At 37.0% G+C, this 12,049-nt stretch overlaps 1 protein-coding gene across 2 annotated transcripts in view; it reads right to left on the bottom strand.

Moving 5' to 3' along the window:
- Positions 1-521: 521 nt before the first annotated feature.
- RNASEH2B (ribonuclease H2 subunit B) overlaps positions 522-12,049 on the bottom strand; it is a 57,511-nt gene continuing 45,983 nt past the window's right edge. Inside the window, exons 9-11 of one of the 2 annotated variants that reach the window (XM_008168162.4) lie at positions 11,214-11,256; positions 8,751-8,831; positions 5,966-6,431 (exon numbers count right to left, since the gene is read on the bottom strand). In XM_008168162.4, coding sequence (XP_008166384.3) covers positions 6,324-6,431; positions 8,751-8,831; positions 11,214-11,256 — 232 coding nt within the window. In that variant the 3' untranslated portion in view covers positions 5,966-6,323. Of the gene's footprint in view, positions 2,819-5,965; positions 6,432-8,750; positions 8,832-11,213; positions 11,257-12,049 lie in introns of those variants that run through there. The other variant, XM_005287109.5, reaches the window with a different exon arrangement.

Below are 12,049 nucleotides of genomic sequence, written 5' to 3'. Positions count from 1 at the left end.
TTAAGTCTCCTGACAGTTCCGATAAGTTCTTGTCAGCATTTAGCACATATTCATGGAGACACCAAAATAATGTTTTGGCAAACATATAGTTCATCCCCTATGTCTGATTAACAGTTCTTTGTTAAAGTCAGAGAAAATAAACTGGCTACCACTACAGTACAATTCTGTATGTACACATACATACATTTTACTGGGTATATGGTGGTGATATCTATGTGATAAATTTCATGGATATCATATGACCTCTTCCCATCCATCCACCTCAGAGGCACTTATTCTAGCATTCCAAACCCCTGAGCAAATTCATAAATAGACAGATGCACACAATACGCAGGCATCAGTACAGAAAAGTACTTAAGTATGGGTCTAAGTGTATTACTGAATTTGCCATCGTGAACCTTTAGATTTGTACCCACTTACACCATGATTAATTTTTTCCCCTGTATATGTTAATAAACTTATTTTTTGACTCCACTCAGTTCAAGAATTGACCACTTGATTACCTAGCACAGACTAATATATTAGTTTACTGTATTTTATTTTCCATGTGAAGCTACTGCAATGACCAACAAAGGCTGTTCCATAAGTTTCTATGGGTAAGTGTATTATTTATACATCTCATATTTTGAATATAAGTTAGCAAAAACAGAAAATGCAGTTTAGACTTTCATCAAATTGCTGAATCCTCCACACAAGAATACCTTGAAATCTATATTAAAATACACATTAACCAGCTATGACAAGTGATAGTGATCAGGGCTAACTAGTCCAGTGCAAAGCCAATAAAAGAGACAATATCAGTATAGGATTCTAAAAGGATCCCTGAGAGCATTCATAAAATAACTTATTTCATAGAAGAGTATTAAACATTTAAGGGCTTAGTCCTTTCCAATCCTTCTTTCCTATTCAAAACTAGAGCTGGTCAGAAACTGAAACGAAAATTTAATAGTCTCCTCCCTTCCCTCCCCCTTTTGTTGTTGAAATATAGTTTCCCAGAAATATCCCAATCAACTCTACTCAGAACTCTCAGTGACTTCCCCGGGCATGACACATGATTGCAGAATTGGGCCAAAATATTTTCCACCTCAACACTACATTTATTTGCAGTGTTGTTGTAGTCGTGTTGGTCCCAGGATATTAGAGAGACAAGGTGGGTGAGGTAATAACTTTTAATGGACCAACTTCAGTAGATGACAGAGACAAGCTTTCAAGTTTACAAAGAGCTCTTCTTCAGGTCTGAGAAAGGTACTCAGCATGTCACAGCTGGACACAAGGTTCCACGCTCAAGAGCGTGTCAAGTTTGTCCAATAAAAGATATTACCTCACCCACCTCGTCACTCTCATACACATATTTAGGCTTTATGTAAACATATAGGTCACCTGCTTAAGTGCTTTGGTCAATTGGGCCCATAGTTAAGATTCATAGAAATATATGGCCAGTCATTTTAAAACTGCTTTTAATTACTAGTTTACAACAGCTATACCGCAAAATTTCATGTTAACAGCAGTTTGGTAAAGGCAATCATTTTTGCAAACACATACCATATGCCCGATAGAAACAGTTACAGTGCATGTGACTAAGTAGTGGGTTTTGGACCACGTAGGGCAGTTATGGCCTCTCATATAATCTCGCTGCTATTCTTGCACATACAATCTACGTTCTAAATATTCTCAGCAGGATAGTTTGGTTGAAACTCAGTCCCCTAGAATTTATCATGCATGCACAGAAATTAAGATTTTCTCATTATCTGTTGGCTTGCCACTGCCCCCATATAATCCAACAAAATGGACTAATCTGTAAAAAGGTAAAACCGTCTGTTTAGTTCTAGTATCATAAAATGCACATTTTCAGTATCTTATCCATTATAAAAATATTAGCTCTCAGCCTTGTTATGATCATATTTTTATACTCCTGCCTTTATAACGAAAACACTGATTCAAGCCTAAACATTGTAGAATGATGCAAATCAAACTACTATAATTTCAGGAGGTTAGGGTGGAGCTTACTCACATAATAGATTTTTAATTTATTCCCAAATTCAGAATTTAGCAGCAAGGGAATTTTTTTGCCCAATTTTTAATGCTTTCCTATCTGTAATGAAAATTCTGCTTCCCAGCAGAGTTTGGAGCCTACAACATAAGAGACGCTCCTCAACAATGTACATAGATATGTAACCGAATCTTCTTAAAATTGAAATAGTCACCACTTAATCAGAAGTTTTATAAAAGAGTGAAAATTATTTAAAATCCTACAGAAACATGGCATTTTTTAGGAGCTAATTCTCAAACCTCTGGCCTTGATCCAGCAAAGTACTTAAGCGTGTGCTTAATTTTATGCATGAATTTTATGGATATCACAAATGCAAACGTGTCAGTGGGACTGCTCATGAATTTCAAGTTAAGCATGCGAGTATGTGTCTTTGCTGGATCAGGGTCAGAATGTTCAGCACCTTGTAGGCTTGAGCACTTGGGTCCTCACCAAACAAAGCATTTAACCACATGAGCAGACTCACTGGACTACTCACATGCTTACATTTACACATGTGCTTAAAGTACCTTCCTGAAAAGGCCTTATAGAGCAATATTGTATTAGCTATAAAATTTGAAGCCGCATAGAATTAACACACAGCTTGTTCAACAATGTTATCTGTTGACATTAACTGTTTCTTAAAACTTAGGGGATGCCTTGTTCTAAGAATTCACTTTTAAAAAGCACATAAGAAAAAGTTTTTAAAAGCTGCTTTGAGAGTATGAAAAATGATATAACCAAGCCTCATTATGTTCTTCATTTCTTCCTCTGACATCTTTTTACTGATATCTAGAGAGAAAAGAAAAAAACAAACATCAATCTATTCAAATAAGAATCAATGCATTTTATTCTCTCTCTTAAAGAAGCTGGAGAAAGCCACAATCAAACTTCTGTATACAAACATCACTGAAGTTCCTTAAATTTCAGATCCAGATCCAAGCTTTGCTGTTTAAGCCTTTTTTTCCATGGAAAATAAAATAATCAAATAGTCACTTCCCAAATAGAGCTAGTTTTATTATTTTAGACTGCAGATTATGTGAAAGTCCAACCCTGAAAGATCCCTGAGAGCTATCATTTCCATCCACAGGATATTTTCCACACTCAATGAGGTCACTCCATTTGTGATATGCAATCTTAAAAAATGTGATCTATCCCAAACAACAGCCATAAAAACAGGGAAAAACATCAGATACTTACATGCAAATTTAGCAAAGACATGTTAATCCAGGGGGAACAAAAAGTAAAACCACGTTTCTGTAGCAGTGCTGGGATACTGTTTAGTAACTAAACTAACCAAGCAAAAAATGTCACAGCAACACTTCATAATGACCATTCTGCTACTGCTGGCCTTTCATTGTTACTATATTTAAATCCTCACTGTGGTCGGAAACATTATTTTATGTATCTGGCACAATATGCTTTTTATAATTTCTTACAGCTTCGTGTTAAGGAAGTTTCAAAGTTGCAAAATGTATTTTATTCTTTCCTAAAGGGAAAGGATATTTAAAAAAAAAATTGTCTTTTTTTTTTTTTAACCTGAAAGCTCTACTGCTTTTGGAAACAGCTTGTCATGCATGAATTTCTGCTGGACCAAAGACATTCACTAATAAAATTACTATTGTTATAAGTTACTGCATGGCTGACAGCTGTAGTTGAGATGTGACATACTAATGCAGAATGCATCTGTGCTCACAGGAAGAACTCCAGACTTGCCCTGGCGAGCAGGGATGAATGTAGAATTCATGTACAGAAAATTGGTGCACTAGATAAGAAGTCAAGATAGATACTTTCCATCTGTAACAGACTTGTTCTGTTGGTGACCTATCCCCCACCCATTCAGAAGAGTTAATTTGACCTGCCTTTTTAAGAGCAAAGTTCACAACTCATTTAACTCATGTAAAGGTTTGCTTTTAAAACTGTATTTCATTGGTGCTCTGACTTTTAAAACTTCAAAGTGTAAAACCCAGAATCAGTGTTTGCTTTAGAAATCCACTCTCCATGCTTCTGCCCTTTCCTACATTTCTATCCTCAGCTTCTCCTGTAACACCTTCCAATCTCTGTGTTCCATTCAAGCTTTCCTCCTGACCATTCTCTTCATTCACTTCCAACTCTGTGCCCTCTTCCTCACTGCCTTTTCAATGCTTGAAGCAGACTTCCAGTTAACATAAACCAAGCTTCGTCACGGTCTTCCAAAATACTTCTAAACCACCACAGATTGCTTGACGCATTCCAGTTATAATAGCCATAAAAGTTTGCTTTTCCCCACTTGGAACTCAAGGGTGGGATTTTCCTAAAGCACTCATCATTGGCCTAACTACTCCCACTGAAGTTAATTGGAATTCTACCATTGACTTCAATGGGAACAGTTAGGGTAATAATGAGTGGTTTTGAAAACATCCTTAGACTCTAGGTCACAACTGTTTATGTTTAAAACTCTTACCAATTCACAAGAATGTTTCCTACAAGCTGATCTTTAGTATTCCATATGGTGCCACAATGCTGGAAATCACTTACACTCCCAGGATAGAAAATTAGTACAGCAAAGTGACAAGGGAGGTCTCAAAAGAGTTGCTTATAACTGACAGAAAGAACACAGACGTGATGACATCCGGTCTTAATTTTTAAAAGTTGGTTAGTTGACAGATATTGACTTCAGAATGGTACAGGAACCTCTGCTGAATGGTCCGGTGTAAAAGGGCTGAAGACAGTTATAGATCAGAGTGATCAGAATGTCATGGCTCTGCATGGTTTTCTTTCTTTCTTTCAAACCTACCATGTTCTGAGATTTATCTTTCGCCTTGTTTCCTACAACTTATTTGTAAAGCAGTGAACAAATATATAAACTATGATCAGATTAACATGGTTTATATTGTATGTGTATGTGAATTATTTCTTTATTTCATTGTCATGTCAGTCCTTCCATCCCAACTTCCTTACACAGCAAAACAAAAGTTGGGGCACCCAAGAGTTTGCTGAACACTTCTGACTGAACTGAAAAAAAATCAAAACATTTTGGTAATGTCAAAACAAAATGTTTAATTTCCACTCAAAAAATTGTTTTGATTTTAGGCATTGTAGAAAAGAGCTGGATCCACAAAATGGCTGGGGAGGAGAAGGTCCTTCTGCCTCACTTGGACACTTTAGCCAAGTGGCTCAAATGGGAGACTGGGTTCAATTTCCCTCTGTGCCTGATGCGATGACCTTGAGTCTCCCCCATTACAGAAGGGCACCCTCTAGGCACCACTAGGTTATGGGATATTCTGGTCTGCAGCTTTCTCAGTCTCTCCTGTTGAAGCTATTCCACTGTTTATAAAATACATGAATAATCAATGAGCCAGAGAGAAAGACTATTGGCTGGTGGTTAGGGCACCCCCTCTCCCCTTTTGCTTATTTGGATTTATTGAGATTTGGTCATTAGGCTTATTTGAAAATCTCAGTCTTTGTCTTTAAATAAACATTTGGCAACTTATTTTGGTAAGAAGCTATGATTCTTGGAAACAAACAGTGAAAGATACATAGATTTTTTAGCAGATTTATCACACAACTTTTCAGTGATCCTATAATTTTTCAAGAAGGTGTAGAGGTGTATATACAGGGAAGCACTATGGGGGCACGTCTACACAGGGATAAGAGACTCACAGGCCAACTGCGGCTGGCCCAGGTCAGCTGACTCAGGCTTGTGGGCTAAAAATTTCTGTGTAGCTGTTCAGGCTCAGGCTGGAATCCAAGCTCTGGGATCCTGTGAGGGTGGAAGGTCCCAGAGTTCAGGCTCCAGCCTGAGCCCAAACGTCTACACAGCAATTTTTTAGCCCTGGAGCCAGAACCAGCTGACCCAGACCAGCCAAGGGCTTTTTATCTCTGTGTAGACATACCCCAAGTGCCACAGCTTATCTAAAACTCAGCATACTTCTATGAATACAGAAAACACAACAAACATTTGTTTCATACATCAATTTATTATGCTATATTAGTTTTATTATTTATTGCAATTACAACAAAAACAACGCAGGAATTCTGGTTGCAAAGATAACATGCCCTAAGCAGCTCTCACATCATGTGCTTTGACCAGGGCTAATAAGGAAACCTTAAGAAGCTGCTCTAGTCTGATTTTATACAACTTGTAAATCTCAGAAATGTAACACACTCACTTAATCCAAAAACCTGCTTCAAAATCCTCATTAGTTGACGGACTAAATAAACCAACAAAAAAACTCAGGGGACAAGGGTTAGCTTTAGAACAATAGTAACTACAAAAATAATTATGTACCAAAATATATGTTTTAGTTTCAAATCTTTATTTTGTTGCTTTAGTTTTTGCACTAAAGAAAGCAGACATGGTTTTCATTCCAGTCTTGTCAACTTTGGCCAGAGCTTTCTGAGCAGCAGACATCTTGCTAGTTGTCTGTTAACGAAATGAGGTAAAAAGAGAAAAATTACTGAGCAAATCTACAGGAGGGGATGCTAATCTACAAACTCATACATACTGAAATCAATTAAAGGTTTGCTTGGTTTCTTAGTCTACAGTATGCCGCAGGGAAAGATGATGTGGGATAAAATTGAAGGGAAAAAAAAACTTACAATACAATTGAGATTTTTCAATAGAAAATAGTTGTCATGAATTATCTAACCTCAAAGACAAAGCATCTGTTAAAAGAAGCAAAATATCTCTCCCTCCTGCAGAATGAGGTATCCTAACTCAAATGCTTACATTGGATAATCCTGGAGTGTACATTAACAGGAATAATGCATGCAACATAACAGATGCATACTGTACCCTGTGACTCAATCTCATGATTAGGTTGTCAGCAGGCTGAATTACAGCCTTGCATTACAGATAATGAATAATTCACACTGATTTACTATCGAAATCTTTTAGAACAGTGAAATAAAGGGAAAGAGAGGAAAGGACACGCACGATGAAAGAGGTAACCAAGATTTGAAAAGCATGTTGAGGCCACTGGGACAGCTTCCTAGAGACTGTTACACCTAACACACATTTTATGTGCTACATTTTATAGAGCTGACCTCTTTCCTTTCTTACATTTTAAAATAGTATGCTTCACATCTCTAGCCATTTTCCCTATTAAGAAATCTTTGCATTGACCTTTCCTTCTGATAGTCCTCCTACTGTAGGACTTCACAATTTCACTCAATTTGGGTTCAGCTATGATGTTATGGACAGGATAATGATATGCAACCAACAGTAAGACTGTCTGCATTACTTACAGTGCAAACAAAAACACTGCCAAAGTATTTTAAAAGTGCAGTACACTGAACAGAACCCACGAGCCAATTCATCCTTCCCAGATGCTCTTAGCTACATATTTTGTTATTTCAGAAGTAAATCAAATTTAATATTAAAGCTTTCTTCAGACTTTTTTTGTATCTTTGTGCCAAGATTCAAAACTGCATGTACATTGTATGGGAGTGGGGAAAAAATGGAGCTTTTGAGTCATTTATCACAAGAATTTAGGGGCACTCCTGTACCTTCTTTTAAGGCTGTGGAACGCCCCCTTGGAATGACAAAATGGTAGACTCCATTGGACTTCCCTGAAAACTTGCATTGAAGCTGGTAAATTAGGCAGCTTGGTATTGATTTACTTTATTAACCCACACAAACAACTGCATCATACATCATCTGTGGGTAAATTAAGACCTGTTTGAAAATGTCTGGGAATTTAAATCAATGTTGCCTCCCTTGTCCCTTTTTTAAAATAATACAATAGCAAACTAATTGCACTATCATTTTCCATAATAAATAAATAAATAATAATAATCTTTTACATTGCTGTAGTAGCTTTCATCCAAGGGGCTCAGAAAGCTTCATAAACATTCACTAAGCCTTATAACATTTGTTAAGTAAGTGGCTATCTAAGGCCCACCACTAAAACCTAGTCACCTTTGCAGTTATTTAACATTACACTGCAACACTACACAACAGTTTAGGGTGGGAAATTAAGACTTATCATGTCAAATGGAAACTGCAGGTAGAGTTTAAAGAAGCAGAATGTAATTGCTTTCACTAAATTTTTTCCAGGACTCTTGAATCAACACTTCTATGGTACCTCTTATGAAACGTGCCATGATAAATGGTGATAATATATGGTCACAACCTTCATTTTAAGCCTTTTTGATTGCTTCAAAATTTTCTGACCTGCCTTATTCACAAACAATTCAGTTTCTCAAAAAACTATTGACTGCTTTAGAAGACATAGCAGGATCAATACATTAAGGGGGTAAAATACCAGGAAGAGTAAAAGGACAGTGCTGCCATGAGAACAAATGGATATAAACTGACCAAGAGTAAATTTAGGCTGGAAATTAGAAGAAGGTTCCTAACCATCAGAGGAGTGAGGTTCGGGAACAGCCTTCCAACTGGAGTAGCAGAAACAAGGAACCTAACTGGTTTCAAGATGGAGCTTGATAAGTTTATGAACAGGATTATATGATGGGGTTGTCTGAGATAGCAGGGAACTGGACTCAATGACCTAGGAAGTCACTTTCAGTCTTTGGTTCTTATCAAGGTGAACCCACCTACAATACAGTATATTGATTTTTATTCAGAACATGCTGAATGTACTTTCCGAAAACATCTATTTTATATTTGCTTTTCTGACTAAGAGGCAAATTGCAAAAAAGGGGGCTCCTGTATAACTATTTGACCAGTATTAAAACACGCTTTAACAAAATGTGAGCATGCACACACATAAAGCACATGTACCTTTTTGTTCTTGAGATCACTGCTGTTAAACTTAGTATAGTCTTCTTCTGCTTCCACAGGTGCATCTGAGAATTTCCTTTTCTGAAATGTTAGAGTGATGAAGTTGCTCTGTCAACCACTACTGTGATGTACACACATTGAATGTTAATGCTGAAAAGGCCTGCGGGCTTTCTGGTGTAAGCTAGACACTGAAATGGCACAGGCAACTGAACAAGTAATATGCAATATTCATAACAGTCTCCTCAAGAAACAGGAGGATAAACAGTCTCTCTTCACTATTCAGAGAGCTTTGGTTAGTTTTGTAGGAAACACATTTTCTTCTCTTTTGCCCACAGAAGACTGATTTATAGAATCACTTACATACACATCTGAATTTCCATCCTTTGCCTTTAGTTTTTAATTCAGAGACTATGTGACTCATCTTTATGGATTAGTGCTAGAAAGTATTATCTACTGGCCAAGGAACAGGGGACAAAACTCAAGTCCTCATGGTCTCTTGGGACTGGAAAGCACCAACCAATCCTACATTGGGAACAATGTCTAATCTGTTTGTTGCGTACAACCTCTCTTAGGATCCTTACCTGCCACAATCTGGTAACGTTCATATGTTGACTTGTTTGACATACATTGACTTGTTTTTGCTCAATGCTCTCCAATTTTAGTTCAGTGACAATCGAAGAGCTTAACTGTTCAAGTTGCTAGCTATCCTTAACTACTATTGAAGTCAATGGAACTCAAGGGAGTTCAGCACTTGACATGATCAGGCCTTAAGAGTGCATGTTTTTTCCTTACGCTGTGTGTATTTGGCATTTCACAAATGTAATGAGTGCTTTTTTTAAAAAAAAATTTCAGAGACAATTACCATTGCCTTAATATCCTGTGAAATCTGAGCTGCGGCCTTTCTAGTTTCTGTGCCAGAGTGAGTGATACTGCAAGTAACTTGAATGGTAACCGTTCCATTTTAAATCCCTATTTTTCACTCTATTTATTGGCACTTGTGATCTCTCTCACTCTGGCACAAAAAACAGGTCTGCATCTTAGATTTCTCAGGCCCTTAGGACCAGATCCAACAGCAGCTTTTTTTTTAGTTCAATTGGAGTTGGAACAGGCCCTTTGGGAGGTAGTTTTCTTAAATGCTGCACTATAAGAACATTTTTAAATGACAGCCTAACAATAAAAGATGATGTCCCTCTTTTGGAATCTTCATGTTTTTAACTTTCAGTAAAACTTTTGCAGTTCAGCTCTAAGTGATCTTAAGTATTTTGCGTGGCTATATATTATGATCTGTCAGTACCAGACTTCCTACCCTGAAAAGATATAGTGATTACAATGCAAGTTTGGTGGTTACAATTAATGGGATGGTTGGCATATGTCACATGAAGAATTCAGACTTCCTCAAAAAATCTTGTAATGGAAGAGTAAGCTTTCTAATATCCCCCAGCTAGTGGACATTTGTAGCTAAACTCTAAGGCTCCTGTGTCTCTCTCCCTTCGGACATTTATTTTAGATTATTATTTAACAAACAATTACTTTGTACTAGTAAGACACGTACATCAGATCTGTCTTGATTTGTAGGAACCATACATTTTGTCCTTACAAACACCTGCTTTCACATAAAAGAAATTTTAAAATAAGCTAAAACAGAAGGTTTAAAGCAAATCAGATTTCACCTAATTTATGGCTTGGTCTTCTGAAGCAGTGAGATAAAACATATTAAAGTAGCATTTTAGACCCTGAACCTACAAAGATTTACACATGTGCTCAACACACCGTGAGCAGCCATGTGGAAGTCAATGGGACCGCAGACATTATTTCACAGTCAAACTATTGAACAAAATTCTAAAAATGGCTTTAGCTGTAATCACACTGTTGATTATTTTTAGAAGTCACTAGACCTTTCTAAAAACAAATTCTCAGCACTATCCAAACAGCATAATAGACATTCATACATATTGTATAATCCACATCACAAGAACGCTCAACAGAGTTAGTGTAACACCTAATGAATATGACTTGGCTCAAAGGAATAAATTGTGGCCACAGTTACTTCCATGTGGTTGGATAGGTGTAACTTTTATGAAAAAGACATGAAGTCATATAGTTCCATCAACCTACCAACAAGAGAGGCCCAAATTTTTTGATTTTTCATTATAAAACAGTAAAAAATTATTGACAAAAATTGTTCCTGGTTTTTGACTAGATACAAAGATGACTGCAATTTTGATGAATAAAAAATAGAAAAATATTTGGCAACATTTTTTGTGATCCACCTCCCCCTATATTTCTGATCAGTGCTACTACAATGCAGGTTTGCTCCTTACTGCGTATTTTTTAATGCTTTGTCCAGTCTAGTTTTAATTGCCTCAAACATTTGAGAGAGACTAATCCACAACAAAACATATCTATTAAGAAGTTTTATTGTTATTCTATCTTAAAATTTTCCCTATTTTACTATTTTCCTACCTTTAGCGGGGGGTCTGCTTCTGGACTTGTAAGTTCTGGAAGCCTTCAGAATAAAAGATTTTAAGTTACAGTTTTCATATAGAAACAAATTAATATATTGGAATAAAACTTTTGAATATGTTAACTTCAAATTACATTACTCTCCCACAAAGAGGGCATCAATGCTAATCCCATCAGTCACCCTCAAAATATTTTCCACTTCATTTCATATTAATTTTATGACACACTAATGATGAGAGCCAAGTTTTCGAAAGAAGTGGCTAGCGGGGTGCCCATTAGGTTTAATCATCTTAGGTGACAACTGAAAGAGGCCTGAGTTTCAGAAAGTGTTGAGCAAACACCCTCTGAAAATCGGTCCCCTTTAATGGTGTCAAGTCAGACACCCAAAACTGAGGAAAACCCAAATCACTAGTTACTTCTGAAAAGCTTGGCTATGATCTGTGAAAAGATATTTTATGGACATTTTACACTTCTGAAGGGTAAACTGCTAGTACATTCCTAGGCCCTGATCCTACAATATGTTGCATGCAGACTGCACATGCACAGAGCCCCAGCAAAGCACCAGGGGATGCCACAGTCTTCTTGCAAACAATGAAGTGTAAGATCAGGGCCCTAATCCAGGATTACCTTCTGAATTCACCTAAAACACAATATAGGTTAGATTTTAAATTAAGCCCCAGAAAAATTGCATTGGGATGGAGATAGCATCTTATTGAGTGAGAATGGAGAGGCAGTGTAGCTTAATAGCTAGAGCACTACAGTGGAACCCAGGAATTCTAGGTCCTATTCCTGGCACTGCAACTAGCCCACTGGGTCTCTTGGGTAAGTAACTTCAC

This window comes from Chrysemys picta, chromosome 1 (assembly GCF_011386835.1).
Source record: "Chrysemys picta bellii isolate R12L10 chromosome 1, ASM1138683v2, whole genome shotgun sequence".
In the NCBI taxonomy this organism is placed as follows: domain Eukaryota; kingdom Metazoa; phylum Chordata; order Testudines; family Emydidae; genus Chrysemys; species Chrysemys picta.
The sequence above is the reverse complement of the archived record's forward strand: the minus strand, read 5'-3'. Positions and strand labels throughout refer to the sequence as shown.